We start from the raw sequence: 17,250 nt of genomic DNA on the forward strand, positions 1-17,250 counted from the left end.
GACCAATAAAAAGACTTAGGATTCTAACGTTTTAAATTTAGATGTAGAGAGAGTTGGCAAAGACTATGTCTCTTTTGATCTTCACTATCCCCAGAGCAAACATATTCTCCAGTTCAGTGTTTCCTATGACTCTGGCTGCACTACTTAGCTGCCTGAGTAGCTCCTCGAGCCGCTTAAATGTCCTGATGATGCTGCCCTCGAAGATGCTTGTTTTGCTGCAGATGCTGATAAATGTGCATCCACAGACCCACATCCTGACAACATCCATCAGCTCGTAGGAGAATCTCTTGAGGTATGCTGCAGGGTCTATCTCGATCCCGCACGACTTCAAGACCTTGCACACCTTCTCCACAGAGTCGGATAGCAGCCTATAGTAGAGCTTGTTCTCATCGCTCAGAACAAAGCTGTCCGAGTCCCACTCCTCAAACACAATGCATGAAAGCAAGGGAACGAAATGCTCCACTGGAATCCCTGCAAAGTCCCCGTTGAATATCATCTCTGTTAGCACTAGCTCATCGCCAGACGAAATCTCGCATGCCATTCTCCCCTTGATAAGCACAGTTGTGTCGTCGCAGTACTCAAGTTTCTTTAGAACCTCAATCATCTTCTTGCACTCCCTCATGTGGTAGATTTCCTTGAGACTGTTCAGCTCCAGAAGCTTCTCCAGATATCTTTGCCTCAGTGTCTCGTTCACAAAGAACGCCCTTGCCCCATCCATATTGCTCTTCATTTCTGTAGACGGATATCTGGCGGCCTCAAGACTCTCTCCATACCTCTTTGTATTTTCGGGCATCTGGACTATAACTGCTTCAGAGTCAATAAGCTCCCTACTGCACGAAACCAGGCATCCCACAGAGGACTTTCCACACAGTACACAGAAGTCGAAGCTCCACTCCGGATCCATCGACAGTATCTTCCCCTCTATCTCTTCTATCTCCTCATCAAGCTCATCCCTAACTGCAATCTTCTCAAAGCTCTTCGTAAACACCCGAACATCAAGCTTCACCCTGATGTCATATACACAGTCGATGTAGTGCAGGGGAAAGCTACACATGTACACACCCTCCTCGGTCCCAACCATGCACTGGACCTTCTCCCTAGCCTTACTGACTATTGCGTTCCGGATTGTGATTGACGGCCCATTCCTCGGTATGAACAGATCAACCACCCTCCCCTTCTTCAGGTACTTGCCAAACGCCTCCACTAGCCTCTTACCCCTTTCAACCTTCTTTTCCTCTCTCTTCCGATACAGACATGCAGTCTCGTTGGGCTCGATGTCCTCTAGTCGACGGTACATCAAGTGCAAGGTCTCCTCCTCCGCAAGGGCCTTCTTGTACGACTGGAAGTGGTGGAAGCTTCTGCTGATCAGGTACAAAGGATCAAGGCCCTCAACCCTCATCAGATTCAACAGCATGTTGTATGTTAGCCGGAATGCACTCACAAGATTGTCGGAGGATGCAGAGAAAAGCCTGCTGGCCTCCTTGTAGGTGATGGGCTCGGAGATTATGCTTATGACAATCCCCATGCTGTCTATCCCCCTCCGTCCCGCCCTGCCGCTCATCTGGATGTACTCTCCAGAGCTCACCAGCCTCATGGCCTCTCCATCAAACTTCTTCAGTGCAGTAAACACAACAGACTTTGCAGGCATGTTCAGCCCAATGGAAAACGTCTCTGTTGCAAACAAAACCTTGAGCAGCCCCTCCTGAAACAGTATCTCAACAACCTCCTTGATGATGGGCAGAAGCCCAGAGTGATGGATTCCAATCCCCCTCATAAGAAGAGGAAGGATGTTCTGGATAATCGGAATCTCCCTGTCCTCCTTCCTAAGAGACATAATCGCATTGGTGAAGATTGTCTGCACCGTCCTTGCCTCCTCGTCTGTCAGGTATCTCCCGTCAAGCTTCATTGCAAATCTTTCACAATCCTTTCTTTTGAACGAAAAGACAACAACAGGAAGAGATGCATCCCCAATCGCCTCTCCCACCTCCCGAGGCCCAACATTCCTCTTCCGGATAGATCGCATTGCAGACAGAAAGTTCGATTTGTGGAACTTCGCATCCTTGATCTTGTACAGCTTGTTGCTACGGAAGTAGTGGACTAGCGGCGTCACCCTCTTCTCGGTGTACACAACATGGACAACCTGGCTCTGGATGTGGGATATCCATTCTGCAAACTCCAGTGCATTTGGAATTGTTGCACTGAGAAACACCATCCTAACATGCTTTGGGAGCAGTATGATCGTCTCCTCCCACACAACCCCTCTTTCCTTGTCCCTCATGTAGTGGATCTCGTCAAAGATGATCCAGTGGATTTCACGCACGACCTCGCCCCCTCTATAGAGCATGTTCCGGAGAATCTCCGTGGTCATCACGAGGCAGGATGCCGTGGGGTTGATGGTGACATCCCCTGTCATCAGCCCCACGTCGCTGAACTCGGAAAGAAGCTCTCTGTACTTCTGGTTGGACAGGGCCTTGATGGGAGACGTGTACACAACCCTCTGGTTGCTCCTCAGCGACATTGCAATGGCATACTCTGCAACAACAGTCTTTCCAGAGCTTGTGTGGGCGCTCACAAGGACGCTTTCATCTCTCTCGAGGCTGCACACAGAAATCTTCTGGAAGTCGTCGAGCTCAAACAAATAGTTCTTTGCAGCTGGCTTGCAGAATTGCTTTGGCAGAAGCGTGTATGCAGCTCCGACGGGAACAACTGCCTCGTGGCGGGTCCCGTTCCTATCGATCCTGTCTGTTACTGTTGTTCTTCGCTCGAGCCTCTCCGGAACGGCAATGGCTTGCAGTGTCGACTTGTCGTTAAAGACATCGAAGTATTTGTCATCGATCATTTGTAGGGTGAAAGGCTAATAAAAGTATTAGAGGACCTCTGTGTGGCGGGACAAAATGGGACCTGGGGGATTCGAACCCCCGAACGTTACCGTACTCAGTCTTGAATCGAGCGCCTTAGACCACTCGGCCAAAGTCCCTCGGGCGTCCCTCCGTGCCATAGTACAACCAGGTGGAATGCCGTAGATTTACCAAACTGAAATAAAATGCAAAGTGGACCCTTCGAAATGAACGATATCGAGTTATGCAATGCGATGAAGGAGATCCCAGAGTATGGGAATACTGCCATTATGATGGTATTCCATCTCCTGGACATTCTAGCAAAACACCTGCAGATGATGGGGAGACATTCAGATGTTCCGGTCATTATAACAAACGACGTTGCTCGGTGCTACCAAAGCGGCCACTGGAGCAATGCAGTTGAAGAGCTGAAGAAAAGTTCTCTTCTTGCAAAGAACGAGATCAGAAAGCTCTTGTCTCTTGTGGAGTCCTGGAAAACAATCACCCGCAGCAACTTCTCGTACTTCCAGAGATACATCAGGTTTGAGTTGAGAGTATGCGCAACACTTGATAAGCACCTCAAGGACTATTTCAAGATAACGGACATGGCAAGCAATATGAAGAACTGGAACAACATATGTGAGGTTATAGACTTCTGCAGGTCCAGCTGGTTGAATGAAAGCTCCTTGAAGCGCGAATGGCTGAAGGATTTGAAGAATAGGCTTTTCTACTGCAGCGAACTTCTCACGCTTCTGAATGGGAAGCTGTGCTTTGTGCCCAGATGGGTTTTCGACAACGAAGCCTATATTGTTCAGATTATTCAGACGGAGATGCAAAACGACCCATGGGCACCTGCTTATTATCTGGAGGAGGCAAAGAACAGGTATGTCGTGATTACACTGGTAAGACTGCTGCACATTGCAACGGAGATAAAAGAGGTTGAAAAACCATCATGGGTTGCTGAAGACGAGGCTCGGAGAACTTCAAAGACAGAAGCGAGCAACCAAAACAATTTGAGTGATGAGGAGAGCAACGAGGTTGTTGAGATCTCTGTTGACATAACCCTTGGATCTGGGCTGCTTGCTGCATTGATTGTTGTGGGCATCATAATTTATTGTGTTTCCGTGAATATATGACTCTCGGAGTATCCGACCTGGATTAAATCGTTTGCAAAGGTGTATTATTGTGAAGACAGACTTCTGGCGTCTTGACATTTCTTGGCATGCAAAAGCCTGTGCACCTCCTGGGAATCGACCTGGGCCATGATGTAGTCCCAGCCCGAGTCCAGGAGCCCATAGGCGTAGTAGAAATACTCTGCAGACAGCTCATACTCCTTGTCTCTGGCGTGCTTCTTGGCCTCGTTGATCATCTTCTCTCCCAGCTCCTTGGCGTGGCCCGTTATTTTCATAAGATACTCCTCGTCATTCTTCATGGCCTTCTCGGCTTTCCTGTAAAGCTTGTAGATGGCACAGCCCACAACAGCCATTCTGGCGACTGCAGACAGCATTCGAAGGGAACCGGTGGAAGTACCTTTTGGGTTAAAAAAAATATTGCCGGGCTCTGCATGGGGCTTGAAAGGATTGAAGTTGAGAATTTCAAATCGTATCTTGGAGTGCACGTGATAGGGCCGTTTGACCGGTTTACCTGCATTGTCGGGCCAAATGGGTCTGGAAAGAGCAATGTCATGGATGCAGTGATGTTCTGCCTTGGGGTTGGGAGTAGATACCTTCGAGGCAGTAGTGCCCGAAGCCTGATCAACAGCAAGTGCAACCACTGCAGTGTGACGCTCTACATTGAGGGCTGTGGAGAGAGGAGGAGCTTCCAGAGGCATGTCAACTGGGAAGGCCGCAGCTCTTACTTTGTCGACTCTGAGAATGCCAGCTACGAGAGATTTAAGGAAGTTGTTGAGGGGATGAACCTGCTGGTTGATGCTCGAAACTTCTTGGTGTTCCAAGGAGATGTCGGTGTGATAGGAGGGATGATGCCTATGGAGCTTTCGAGGCTGTTTGAGGAGATGAGCGGAAGTGTGAAGCTGAAGGACGTCTATGAGGAGAAGCAGAGGGTGCAGGCGAGGGCTGTGAGCGAGTGTGCCTCGCTGTTTGAGGAGAAAAAGGAAGTGATGAGCAGGATGAAGGAGGCTGAGGAGGCCAGAGCGCAGGAGGATGTGTTCCGGAAGCTTATTGAACGGAAGCACCGGATTCAGGAAGAGATGGTTCTCCATGAGATTCAGATTCGGAAGGCCAGGAGGAAGGATGCGGACGACGAGGTGTCGAGGCTAGAGGCGGAGAGCCGAAGAATGCAGGAGTTTATGGATGACAAGGAGAGAGAGGTTGAGGTGTACAGAGGGAAGATAAGCGAGATGAGAAGAGAGTATTTTGAGGTTGATGCTCATCTGTCTCGACAGAGGGAGATGCTGGCTGAGAGAAGGGCGCGGAAGTACGAGGTCGAGCAGGAAAGGGACAAGAGAAGGGCTCGGGCTGTGGAGATTGAGATGGAGATTAGAGGCAAGAAAGATGCGGCAGATGCTAAGAGGCAAGAGATTGAGAGGAGAAGAAAAGAGGTTGAGGCTGTTGACGGCGGATATGAAGAAATGTGCAAAGAAGAGGAGAGGAGACGTCGGCGTCTTCAGGGAATTGAAGAGAAGAAGGATGTGATTGAAGAGAAGGAGAGGGAGTTTCTTCAGGCGTGCGGGGAGGACTTGGAGGATCTAAGCGGTTTGGATCTGGAGATGTTTTCGAAGAAAATGCTTCTGGATGATTGCAGAGAAAGGATGGAGAAGCTTGAGGAGAAGGGCTCTGAGCTGCGGCAGATGGTTGAAGAGAAGAGGAAGGCCAGGATGAATGTGCTTGTGAAGATAGATGCGCTTGAGAGGTCTGAGAGCGAGTTGTGTGGAAGAATATCTCTTCACGAAAGGAGGTACAGAGAGCTTGTTTCCGAAGAGAAACGGAGAAACGAGGAGCTTTCGTGGATCCTTGGAGAGATACTGCGGACCAAGGGAAGAAGAAAGATCGACAGTAGACGCTCTATGATCCAGGGGGCTGTTGAGACTCTCAAGGGGATGTTTCCGGGGGTTTATGGAAGAGTCGTCGACCTGGTCAAAGCCACTCAGGACAGATATGAGATTGCTCTGTCTGTTCTTCTGGGAAGCCACGACCAGTCGGTTATTGTTGATACGGAGAGGACTGCGATGTCCTGCATTAACTTTATTAAGGAGAAGAGGCTATGCAAGATGACCTTCCTTCCTATTGAAAGCATTCGAGACGGGTCTGAGGGAAGAGGCGCTGGAAATGCTTCTTGGGAGATTGAGGAGTATGGTGGGGCTGTAAGGCGGGCTGTGGATGCAATCACATATGACGGAAAGTACAGGAAGGTAGTGTCATTTCTGTTCAGGGAGAAGCTGATAGCAGACAGTGTTGAGATAGCTAGGGACATTTGCTATGGGAGGGAGATCAAGGCGAGTGTGTGCGCCCTGGACGGAACTTATATCCACGGGGGAGGATCTCTGATGAGCGGGGGAGGAGTTGGACGGAACAAATTCCAGGAGGATGAGCTGGACGAGCTTATGGGAAGAAGGATTCGGGTTCTGGAGGAGCTAAGGAAGATCCAGGATGCCAAGGGTGAGGTTTCGCATGTCGAGATATGCAGAGAAAGAATAGAGATGTGGAGAAGAAGTAAGGCGCTAGAAATGGAGGCATTAAGGGAGCTGGACTCTTGCATCGAGGAACTGGAACTCCAGCGGACAGAGAATGGCGGGCTGGTGAAAGAGGCAGAGGAGTCTTTGGAATGCGTCCTGAGAGATATAGGGGTGTCTGAGGGTCGGATGAAGGAACTGGAAGAGAGGATCAGGAAGGCAGAGTCTTCTGTGTTCCGTGGGATATTTCCAAACGACTACTTTAGGAGCTATGGAGAGTATAAGGAAGCGAGGGAGAATGAGGTGTTTGCATTGAGGACTATGGAATACGAGGGTGTAAAGGCAAAGGCGGAGCTTAGGATCGAGGTACTGAGACAAGAGATAGAGGACCTGGATGAAGAGGTGGAGAGGCTGAGAAGAGAGGCCGAGGATCTGAACAAGGAGCCTGACGGGGGTTTGGGAGATGTGGATGCCATGTGCAAGGATCTTGCCTCTCTTGAGGAGAGAAAAAAAAGGAGCCTTGAAACTTTTGAGAAGGCCCGGGATGAATTTAAGGAGGTCAATGAAGAGTTTAGGAGGCTTGTTGAACAGAAAAACAAGCTGGACCAGGGGATAGTTTCTGGGACATCCAGTAGGGAGCGTCTTGAAGAGGAGATAAAGGATCTCTTGAGCTTTGCAGCACTTGAGGAGATCGAGGTTCCCTGCATAGGCTGCAGAAGACCTGCGAGCGGCGTTTCTGTGGACGAGATAGACTTTTCTGGGTTAGAAGGAAGTATCGAAGATCTGAAAAGAGAGCTTGAGGAGATCAACCAAAAGATAAACAGCCGGGTGCCGCTAGCAAAGGCTGAAAGAGGCGGGGATCTGGCCAGGTACATGGAAATCAATGCAGAGTATGAAAGGCGGAAGGCGATTGCGATTGCAGCCAAGAACGAGTTCAATGAGGTGAAGAAGAGAAGAGCCCACATGTTTATGGAATGCTTTGAAAAGGTCAACAAGGAGATATCAAGGATATACAAGTCTCTCACGATGACGGAGACCGCAGAAGGAAATGCATACCTGGTTCTTGAGAATACATCGGAGCCGTTCAAAGAAGGCATTAGGTTCCATTTGATGCCTCCGAACAAGAGGTTTCGGGAGGTCAGACTGCTCTCTGGCGGAGAGAAGACGATGGCTGTTCTGTCTCTGCTCTTTTCGTTCCATGCATACAAACCTGCACCCTTCTATATGTTTGATGAGGTGGACTCTGCTCTGGACAAGATCAATGCATCGAGGATTGTGTCCTTTATAGTTTCATCCAATGCTCAATTTATCCTCATTACCCTGAAGCCAGCCCTGTTCCAGCACAGTGACGGACTGGTCGGCGTGTATAGGGATCCCCATGAAGGCGTCAGCAAAGTGCTCACCTATAGGTTGAATGACTGACGATTAAAGCGTTGCCTATGTTTATCACATCATTTACTCTTTATTTGAAGACTTGGAGGGAGGACATCCGGCATCACCCGCCAACCCCCAGCTTCCTCAGCAGCTCGAGCTCAAGAACCTCCTTCTTCTTTTGATACAAGGTACCGTCCCCAGGGCCCTTTCCCTTCCTGGGGCCTATGGTGCTGACCCTGGAGGCATCCTTGAAAATCTCCTCTCCATACCCAGGCTTGATAATGTTTGCCTCAGACTCAATGCATATCCTCTCCACCTCGCAGTTCTTGCTCTCCTCGTTTACCCTTTCCCAGTGCTCCTCGCTTATCATCCTGTCTTCATAAAGGGTGCCAAGAACCTCCATGTCCTTCTCCAGCTTCATCACCCTCTCCTTGAAACAAGCTGCTGCCTTAACAAGCTGCTTCAGAAGTGTAGAGGATGATGCGCCCTCAGACTTCTGGAGAAAGTACACCTCAAGCTCCAGGTTTGGGCTTTCGTCTCCAGGCGCCTTCTTCCTGTTAATCCTCTTGATAAAGGTAAACATCAGAATCACAGTAGACAGGATCATTGCCAACAAAAGAATCATTTCAATGGGGTTCAAAGAGTACAATTTGTTGACACCAAAAACAAAGAGCAGGATCCAGAGCCATCATATGGAGGCGGTTTAATCTTATGGGGATCACTCCTTCTCGTAATCTTTGGGTTCAAAGGCCTTTTTGGCCAGCTTGATCTCCTCGTTTGTTATCAACAGATGCCGGACTCTAGAGTACTTTTTCCTGTCTCTCTTCAGATAGTACAAAAGATCCTCAGTCTTGGTTTTTCCCTTCACCTGTGCCATGTTGTGTGTATTGGTTAGCAGGATGCTCATGTAGTCCAGGACATATCCGTGGAGAGCCTCTGCCGTATCGTACCTGGGTGCCACAACATCTCCATACCCATACATCATCACCTTTATGTCCTTCATGAAGTTTACTCTCCGGGCTTCCCTCATGCAGGGGCCACCGGCTCCCACCTCAAAGATTCACAAACACCCCGCTATCTCCATACGACACAACGGTACACTCAACGACATCGCCCTTTCCAAACTTGTCGCATAGGTGCTCGTTTGGATCGAAGTCTGCAGGCCTGAAGACACCTCTGTACTCGATTGCAGTCTGCCTTTCCTCCACCTCGAATATCTGCACGATCACCTGTGTAAACGTCGTTCTGACAACCCTGGCCCTGCACCTACATCCTATTTCCGGAAACACCGTGTCTACAACCGGCCGGTCGCAGTACATCAGCACGTCTGCTCCGTCTCCAGGAAGTCGAATCATTGAGGGAGGATTTGCCCGAAATAAATTACAGCGCCAAGGTTGCCCGAAGGCTGCACTGCTCCATGACTTCTTGGGTGTCTCTTGGTACCGGGAGGAGTACCTCCTTGGATTAAAGGGTGAAGATGACGGAGTGTGGAGATATGAATAGGAGCGGAACGGAGTAAAGGAAGAAAGCTATGGAATCAACTGGTTGCTTCTTAGTTAAAGCCGCTTCGGCACGGGCCCGGGATGACGAACGGAAGGAAGATGGAATACAAGCTTGTTGACTCTGAGAAGGACATTGAAAGGAGCTACGAGCCCAGGAGAAAGCCGAAGAGAAGCAGGATACAGCTTCACGACTGGCAGAGCATGCTCTTGGAGCACAGCTTCCGAATGAATCCGTATCCAGATCGGATAGAAAAGTATAACTTGTTCCTGAAGACAAAGATTCCGATGAAGAACGTCAAGATCTGGTTCCAGAACAGACGTGCACGGGAAAAGTCATTCTACGAGGAGGCGGTAGAAGTGCACAGGGATGGGAGAAGGGCTGGACATAGAAGCCTAGGCTCTAGAAGCGCCCTATTTGCCGAGGAGTTCCAATACCGTAGATACTAGTGTAGAGGAGGAGATTCCTTGGTGCGGAAACCTTCCCTTCCTTAGCTCTGGCGCCGCACCGGGGCAGCAATAAATCGTCGTCAGCCCTGCCCTCAAACAACAGGAATGATCACAGAGCTTGGAAGATCAATAACAAACACCCTGTCGAACCTCCTGAGCTCGCCGGCCACCGACCAGCACATTGAGACGGCAATAAGGGAGATATGCAACTCTCTGATTCTTTCGAATGTGAATCCCAGATATGTAAGTGACCTAAGAGACGAGTTGAGGGCAAAGCTTGACCCGGGCAAGATGGCGCCTGGGTTCAACAAGGCTCGGATGGTCCAGAATGCTGTCTACGAAAGGCTGGTTGATCTGCTAGACCCGAGGACTGAGAGCTACAAGATCGAAAAGGGGAGAACAAGTGTTGTTGTGTTTGTGGGGCTCCAGGGGTCTGGAAAGACAACCAGCATATGCAAGTATGCGAACTTCTACAAGAAGAAAGGATATAAGGTCGGGATAGTGTGTGCAGACACGTTCAGAGCGGGGGCATTTGACCAAGTCAGGCAGAATGCTCTGAAGATCAAGGTTCCATTCTTCGGCAGCTCTGAGGCAGATCCCGTGAAGGTGGCGTCTGCAGGGGTGGAGAGATTTAGAAAGGAGAGGTTTGAGCTTATTCTTGTCGACACCAGTGGAAGACACACCCAGGAGACCGAGCTGTTTACCGAGATGAAGGATATCATTCGAGAGATCAGCCCGAGCAGCATTGTGTTTGTGATGGATGCAGGGATAGGACAGTCTGCGGAGGACCAGGCGATGGGATTCAAAAGGGCTGTGGATGTTGGATCGATAATCCTGACCAAGATCGACGGAACCACCAAGGCCGGGGGCGCAATAAGCTCTGTGGCGGCAACAAAATGCCCCATCGAGTTTGTAGGGACCGGGGAGGGGATGGACGACCTGGAGGCATTCGATGCAAGGAGATTTGTATCGCGGATGCTTGGGATGGGGGATGTCGAGGGGCTGATGGAAAAGGTAGGGAGCCTCGGAATTGACGAGAAGGAGGTTGTCAAGAAGCTGAGGCAGGGAAGGTTTACGCTTGGGGATTTCTACGACCAGTTCCAGAAGATCCTAAGCCTTGGGCCGATTTCCAAGCTGCTTGAGATGATACCGGGGTTCTCGGGGCTCTCACTGCCCGACGAAGACACCTTTAAAAAGCTTATATATGTGTTTGACTCTCTGAGCCGAGGAGAATTAGACTCCACGGGACAAGTGTTTGAAAAAGAGCCAAGTAGGATCATGAGGGTCGCCCGAGGAAGCGGGACGTCTGTCCAGGGCGTTGTCGAGATCCTTACGCAGTTCAAGAAGGCGCACGCGGTGATGCAAAAGATCAGCTCCATCCCCGGGATCGAAGGCATGATGGGAAATCCATCCTCGATGAGTCTGGCCCAGAAGGCCAAGCTGAAGGAGCAGGCAAGGAATATACTGCCAAAGGATCTTCTTGACCGCATGGGCTCAATGTTTTGATCACGTCAAGAAGTATCTTTTTAATTATGCCGCCCTCAAACAGGAAGCCTTGGATTAAACTTTTCTCTACGCCTCAGGACACTCGGTTTTCATGGTTCCGGTCCCGGTCAGTCACTACCCTCCGTAGTGTGGTCATCAAAAGATGATATTCCTTTGAATGCTATGGTGTTCGACTTCTCAACATAGTTACAGCACTTCTCCCCCATAAGTACTATTTCTCCTATACAATTTCTGACCTTGTGAATGAGGCTCAGGATCCTCTTTTTCCTAAGAATGCTGCTTCTGATGAGGGCCTGAACATCGTCTGGAAGCGTTGAGGCATCCATTCCAAGGTCAATGAGAGCTTCCCGATCTCTGTTGATCCTCATGCAGTAGTCAACCAGCTGGATGGAAATGTTCCGCAGCCTCCTGCAGCTGATTCGATCCTGAAGCAGGGGGGAGCTTCTGATCGTCTCGATGTCGCAGACGGAAACAGGCTTATATTTGTAGTAAAATGCATCTTCATTGATGTCTCTCTCATAGACTCCCCCCTCCCTCAATGTGTTTACATGGAAAGCAAATCTATCAAGAATCCTGTCAGCATGTGACGGGTCCAGATCATACTCAACATCCCTCTTTACCCACAGTCTGCTTGGGAGGCGGGGCTTTTGAGGTCCTTCTTTCTGGGCTTCGTCGCTTCCTAAGTCTGGAGAGTTGGCTGTAGGAAATGAAAGGCCTTCGCTCCTCAGCTGCGAAGAAACGCTGATTGAGCTTTCTTCGATTATCTCGTCGCTGGGCTCTTCAGCAGTCATTTCTCTGGGATGTCTGTGAGGTCAAAAATATTGGGGAAACCTTATTTCTCAACTCTGCCGGGGGTGTTAAAAATGGAAGGAACAACAAACAAAGACATAGGCAGTGGGAGCTCCAGACCTGGTGGAGAGGTAAGTGTCAGCGACGAGATCCAAAGAAGATTTATGGAGAAGAAATGGGTATGGGCTCCAAGCTCTAAGGAGGCCTACGTGTGCGGGTTCGTTGTGAAGGAGGAGGGAGATGTTCTTGAGATCGACTGCAGGGGAGTTATTGTAAGGCACAAGAGCTGTGAGGTGTTCAGAATGAACCCGCCGAAGTTCGACATGGTTGACGACCTTGCCGAGCTGAGCTATCTCAACGAGCCGGGGGTTCTCCACAACCTGAGGAGAAGGTACCAGAACGGGCGCATATATACCTATTCGGGGCTGTTTCTCCTTGCAATCAACCCGTACAAGGACCTTCGGATATACGGGGAGAAGGATGCTAGGAAGTACACTCTGAGCAAGAAGTATGAACTGGAGCCGCACATCTTTGCAGTTGCGAACGAGGCATACAGACTAATGCTTTCAAACAGGGAGAACCAGTCGATTCTGATTACAGGAGAGTCTGGGGCAGGGAAGACAGAGAACACAAAAAGAGTGGTTGAGTTTCTTGCTATGGTGGGAGGCTGCAAGGGAATGGAGGTCAGCATTGATCGGCAGATAATAGATGCAAACCCGATTCTGGAGGCGTTTGGAAATGCACAGACGGTGAAGAACGACAACTCCAGCAGGTTTGGGAAGTTTATCAAGATCAAGTTCAACGGAGGCAATATATGCGGAGCACATATCGAGAAGTATCTTCTGGAAAAATCTAGAGTGACGAGCCAGAACAGGAACGAGAGGAACTACCACATCTTCTACCAGCTCCTTGGATGTGACGATCAGATGCTTAAGAAGCAGCTGTTTCTGGATGGAGAGCCAAAGGACTACAGGTTCCTTAAGGATTCGCGATTCAAGATTCCGGATGTCGACGATGCAAAGGAGTTTAGGAGCCTCCGGGAGTCCATGAGGGTCTTGGGGATTGGAGAAGAAGAGCAGATTGGATATTTCAAGATTGTGTCTGCGATTCTCCATCTCGGAAATATTGAGTTTAGGGAGAAGGACGGGGCTGCAGAAATAGCCAATCTCGACGTTGCGGAGAAGGCCTGCAAGCTTCTCAGCATTCCTCTTGCAGAGTTTATCAAGCGGCTCATCCACCCTGTGATTAAGGCCGGGAACGAGTATGTTGCGCACAGCAGGAGCAGGGAGCAGGCTCTTAAGATTGTTGATGGGCTGTCCAGGATTCTCTACGACAAGATGTTTGAGGGGGTGATAGACCGAATCAACATGTCGCTCGACTCCCCGCACAAAGGCAACTTTATTGGGGTCCTTGACATAGCAGGGTTTGAGATCTTTGAGAAGAATTCGTTTGAGCAGCTTTGCATAAACTACACGAACGAGAAGCTGCAACAATTTTTCAACCACCACATGTTTATTCTTGAGCAGGAGGTGTACAGACAAGAGAACATTGAGTGGGACTTCATTGACTTTGGGCTTGATCTGCAGCCGACGATTGACCTGATAGAGAAGAGCAATCCGATTGGGATTCTGAGCTACCTGGATGAGGAGTGTGTGATGCCGATGGCGACGGAGAAGACGTTTCTCGGAAAGCTGATGAAGAACATCCGGGATGAGAAGTTTGAGGTTGATAAGATCCGGGATGCTTTTGTTTTGAACCACTATGCAGGGGATGTGGAGTACACGGTTGACGACTGGCTGTCGAAGAACAAGGACTCGCACTCTGAGGCGCTGACGTCGTTGATCCGGGCATCTGGGAGCGAGCTGGTTTCAAGGCTAAGCCTAAACGAGGAGGCGGTCAAGAAAGGGTTTTTCCGAACTGTCTCGCAGAAGCACAAGGAACAGCTTGCATCGCTGATGTCTGAGCTCCGTAGAACAAATCCTCACTTTGTACGGTGCATAATCCCGAACCTGGAGAAGAGTGGGGAGCACCTGGACAACGGAATAGTTCTTGGGCAGCTGAAGTGCAATGGGGTTCTCGAGGGAATAAGGATCAGCAGGCAGGGGTTTCCATCGCGGATGGGGCATCGGGAGTTTGTCCAGAGGTACAGGATAATGATGAAGGAAAAGATCCTTGTTGACGAGTCCTGGGACGAGGGGGTGTGCATGGAGCTTTACAAGGAGATTGGGGGGAAGATCTTATCTGAGATTGGGATTAGTACAAGCCAGTACAGACTCGGGCGGACAAAGGTGTTTTTCAGGCAGGGAGTTCTTGCAGATATCGAGGACATGAGGGATGTCAAGGTTTCTGAGGTGGTGAAAGAGATCCAGGCGCTTATTAGAAGAAGGCTTGCATTCAGGAAGTACAACCAGGCGCAAAGAAGGATGCAAGGGATTCTTGTTATTCAGCGGAATGGCAGGATATGCTGTGACCTACAGAGGTGGAATTGGTGGAGGCTATACCTGAAGATCAAGCCACTGTTGGATGTTAGGAAGAGGGATGGGGAGATGAAGGAGAAGGAAGCAATGATCCAAGAGTACGCGCGAATGCTTGATGCGGAGAAGAGCAGGAGAGAAGAGGTTGAGGATATGCTGAAGGCGATGAGTCTGAAGAGGGAGTTGCTGGAGAAGAGTGTCGAGGATGAAAAGAGGTTTTCTATGGAAAAGGACGAGCTTCTGATGGCTCTGAGATACAAGAGCGATGAGACTGCACAGGAGCTTGAGAAAGCCCGGAAGGAGGTTTTTGACGGGCATGAGGAGAGGAAGATGTGGGAGACACGGGTGAATGAAGTGGCTATACAACTGGAGGAGAAGGACTCTGAGATTTTGAGGCTAAGAAGAGAAGTGTCGGAGCAGAAGGGAGCTCTTTCGCAGCAGGAAAAAGAGATATGCTCTCTTCGGGAGGAAGTGGTGAGCAAGCTGAGTGAGAAGGATGCGATGGTGGAGAAGATGTTGCGGGAGAGAGATAGCGAGGTTCAGGCATTGAAGGAGAAAGTCAAAGAGAAGGATGCAGAGGTTGAGAGGATCCTCGAAGGTATGAAGAGGATGGAGAGGGAAGGCGAGGAAAGAAACAGGATGCTGAAGGAGAACGAGTCAACGATTGATGAGCTCAGGACGAGGTGCTTGAATATGAAGAGATGGAAGGATGAGTATGCAGAGCTACGAGAGGACTATGAGGCTCTGCAGAAGAAGCTGAAGGACGAGGTTGAGGATATGCAGGTGGAGAACGATAGGCTCCACAACGAGATACGAAAGATAAGCAAGGAACGAGAAGAGCTTGGGAGGATGCAGAAGAAGCTCCTGGACGACCTTGAGTTTGAGAGGAACAGGGGAAGCAAGCTTGAGAAGGCATTTCAAGAGCTTCGGGGAGAGTATGAGGCTGTTGAGGGGCAGCTGCAGAAGGAAAGGCAGTTCCGAGATTCGACACAAGAGTCTCTGCTGGAAAAGACGCGAGGCCTTGAAAGGAGGGTTAAGAGTCTCAATGAAAAGCTGCGGCGCGAGGAAATGGCGAACAGGCAGCTCATGAGCGAGAAGGATGAGATGTACAGGGAGATCCATGTTCTGCAGCAGTCGAAACTTGACGAGATTTTTGACAGGGAGGCAGGATTCAACAGCATCAAGAAGAATCTTCAGATGGAGATCCAGAGGCTGGAGATGGAGAATCAGAGACTAAGTGTGGATCTGATGGAGGCGAAGTGCATGGGGGAGGCCAGTGAGGAGAGCATCTCTGCTACGGAGCGGTTCTGTGGGATGCTTGAGGAGGAAAGGAAGAAGAGAAAGGAGATTGAGTATCAGGCGTCTGAGCATGAGAACAGGAATGTGATACTGAGCAGTGAGGTTGAGATGCTGAGGGAGATGGTTGAGATGGAGAGAAGAAGCAAGGAGGAGGTGATTCGGGGGCATGAGAAAGAGACGGGGCTGTGCAAAGCGATTGCCGGTGTCAGGAAGGAGGTTGAAGACCTTGGAAATGAAATTGACATGGCTATTGAGGGGTTTAACGGTATGTACCTGAATGTCCTTGACGGGTACAAAAGGGATCTCAAGGAATGCAAGGAGCAGGTGATGAGCAAGGAGCAGGTGATTGAGGAGCTGAATGGCCGGATTGTGAGGCTAGGTAGGGAGGTTGAGGAGAGAAAGGAGATTGAGGAGGAGATGAGCAGGAAGGTGCACGGGCTAATGAAGCAGTACAATGGCGTGATGAACGACTTTTCACTTTTAAGTACAAAGTGTAGCTCTCTTGAAAGGACGGTGTCTGAGAAGGAGGAGGAGATTAAAGGATACAGCGAGAGATGCAGTGAGTACGACAAGAGGTTTGAGGGCCTGGTGTGCAGGGTTGATGAGGAGATTGAGAACCTTCGCAGGTCTGACGAAGAAAGGAGAAGGTGTGTGGAAAAGCTTGAGAGCGGCCTGAATGGTAGCATTGCAGGGATAAGGAAGCTTGATGAGAGGTACAAGGCACGGATTGAGGAGTGTGCGCAGTCTGTTCTTGATGGAGAGAGGAGAAAGCTCAAGGCGATGGAGGAGTTATGTGAGCAGCTGTCAAAGAAGCTTGGGGAGCTGGAGGAAGAGCACCAGGGCCTCCTAGACGAAAAGATGAAGGGCTTGCTGAGGATTGAACAGCTTGAGGGGGAGCTGTGTGCCTTCCGAGAGAGCGAGGTGCACAGGCAGGACATGATTTCGATGTATGAATCTGAGATTTCGACTTTGAAGCGATGCACAAGATTCAAGGACGAAGTTCTGGGGTCACTCAGCGGGGAAAGGAATCCAGTGGTTGTGCATGTCAGCGACAAGGAGAAGTGCCAAGTGCTGGACCGCAAGAGGATGACTGTCGAGCATGAGCTGGCAAGAGCAAACGACGAAAGGCAGTCTCTGATGGCCATTAACAAGAAGCTCCGAGAAGAAGTGGAAAAGCTCCGGGGAGAGATTGATGCTGGCAGGAGTAAGATGTTGGAGATGAAGAAGAAGCTAGGGTGCCAATCGCTGGCCGTGGGCCACCTGAGTAGAGAGCTTGAGGAGGAGAGAGAGATGGTGAGGTTTTTCAGGACTCTTGGAGGAGCACGGAAGAAAAAGGTGTGACTTTGCGGCGGCCAAGGCCTTCGTCCTGCCTGCTGCTCTGGTTAATGCCG

At 49.9% G+C, this 17,250-nt stretch overlaps 11 protein-coding genes across 11 annotated transcripts, besides 1 other annotated feature; 5 read left to right on the forward strand and 6 right to left on the reverse strand.

Annotated features, from left to right (window-relative positions):
- Positions 1-37: 37 nt before the first annotated feature.
- Positions 38-2,839, reverse strand: ECU04_0910 (uncharacterized protein; the record flags this gene model as incomplete). Its single annotated transcript, NM_001041124.1, has 1 exon — positions 38-2,839. The coding sequence occupies one exon, from the start codon at positions 2,837-2,839 to the stop codon at positions 38-40; it is 2,802 nt and encodes a 933-aa protein (NP_584774.1).
- A 56-nt stretch (positions 2,840-2,895) lies between these two features.
- Positions 2,896-2,977, reverse strand: a tRNA (tRNA-Leu).
- Positions 2,978-3,064: 87 nt separating this feature from the next.
- ECU04_0920 (uncharacterized protein) lies at positions 3,065-3,973 on the forward strand (the record flags this gene model as incomplete). Its single annotated transcript, NM_001041125.2, has 1 exon — positions 3,065-3,973. The coding sequence occupies one exon, from the start codon at positions 3,065-3,067 to the stop codon at positions 3,971-3,973; it is 909 nt and encodes a 302-aa protein (NP_584775.2).
- Positions 3,974-4,017: 44 nt separating this feature from the next.
- ECU04_0925 (uncharacterized protein) lies at positions 4,018-4,344 on the reverse strand (the record flags this gene model as incomplete). The annotated part of the gene is made up of 1 exon (NM_001415592.1): positions 4,018-4,344. The coding sequence occupies one exon, from the start codon at positions 4,342-4,344 to the stop codon at positions 4,018-4,020; it is 327 nt and encodes a 108-aa protein (NP_001402485.1).
- Positions 4,345-4,401: 57 nt separating this feature from the next.
- Positions 4,402-7,890, forward strand: ECU04_0930 (uncharacterized protein; the record flags this gene model as incomplete). Its single annotated transcript, NM_001041126.1, has 1 exon — positions 4,402-7,890. The coding sequence occupies one exon, from the start codon at positions 4,402-4,404 to the stop codon at positions 7,888-7,890; it is 3,489 nt and encodes a 1,162-aa protein (NP_584776.1).
- Positions 7,891-7,963: 73 nt separating this feature from the next.
- On the reverse strand, positions 7,964-8,467 carry ECU04_0940 (endoplasmic reticulum translocation complex subunit Sec66; the record flags this gene model as incomplete). Its single annotated transcript, NM_001041127.1, has 1 exon — positions 7,964-8,467. The coding sequence occupies one exon, from the start codon at positions 8,465-8,467 to the stop codon at positions 7,964-7,966; it is 504 nt and encodes a 167-aa protein (NP_584777.1).
- A 93-nt stretch (positions 8,468-8,560) lies between these two features.
- ECU04_0950 (transcription initiation factor TFIID subunit TAF13) lies at positions 8,561-8,872 on the reverse strand (the record flags this gene model as incomplete). Its single annotated transcript, NM_001041128.1, has 1 exon — positions 8,561-8,872. One exon carries the CDS (start codon positions 8,870-8,872, stop codon positions 8,561-8,563), a length of 312 nt encoding a protein of 103 aa, NP_584778.1.
- A 22-nt stretch (positions 8,873-8,894) lies between these two features.
- Positions 8,895-9,197, reverse strand: ECU04_0960 (uncharacterized protein; the record flags this gene model as incomplete). Its single annotated transcript, NM_001041129.1, has 1 exon — positions 8,895-9,197. The coding sequence occupies one exon, from the start codon at positions 9,195-9,197 to the stop codon at positions 8,895-8,897; it is 303 nt and encodes a 100-aa protein (NP_584779.1).
- A 228-nt stretch (positions 9,198-9,425) lies between these two features.
- ECU04_0970 (uncharacterized protein) lies at positions 9,426-9,791 on the forward strand (the record flags this gene model as incomplete). Its single annotated transcript, NM_001041130.1, has 1 exon — positions 9,426-9,791. One exon carries the CDS (start codon positions 9,426-9,428, stop codon positions 9,789-9,791), a length of 366 nt encoding a protein of 121 aa, NP_584780.1.
- Positions 9,792-9,896: 105 nt separating this feature from the next.
- Positions 9,897-11,297, forward strand: ECU04_0980 (RNA-binding signal recognition particle subunit SRP54; the record flags this gene model as incomplete). Its single annotated transcript, NM_001041131.1, has 1 exon — positions 9,897-11,297. One exon carries the CDS (start codon positions 9,897-9,899, stop codon positions 11,295-11,297), a length of 1,401 nt encoding a protein of 466 aa, NP_584781.1.
- A 107-nt stretch (positions 11,298-11,404) lies between these two features.
- On the reverse strand, positions 11,405-12,088 carry ECU04_0990 (uncharacterized protein; the record flags this gene model as incomplete). Its single annotated transcript, NM_001041132.1, has 1 exon — positions 11,405-12,088. The coding sequence occupies one exon, from the start codon at positions 12,086-12,088 to the stop codon at positions 11,405-11,407; it is 684 nt and encodes a 227-aa protein (NP_584782.1).
- Positions 12,089-12,160: 72 nt separating this feature from the next.
- ECU04_1000 (myosin heavy chain) lies at positions 12,161-17,200 on the forward strand (the record flags this gene model as incomplete). Its single annotated transcript, NM_001041133.2, has 1 exon — positions 12,161-17,200. The coding sequence occupies one exon, from the start codon at positions 12,161-12,163 to the stop codon at positions 17,198-17,200; it is 5,040 nt and encodes a 1,679-aa protein (NP_584783.2).
- Between the last annotated feature and the right edge of the window lie 50 nt (positions 17,201-17,250).

Source organism: Encephalitozoon cuniculi, chromosome IV, assembly GCF_000091225.2.
Source record: "Encephalitozoon cuniculi GB-M1 chromosome IV, complete sequence".
In the NCBI taxonomy this organism is placed as follows: Eukaryota; Fungi; Microsporidia; family Unikaryonidae; genus Encephalitozoon; species Encephalitozoon cuniculi.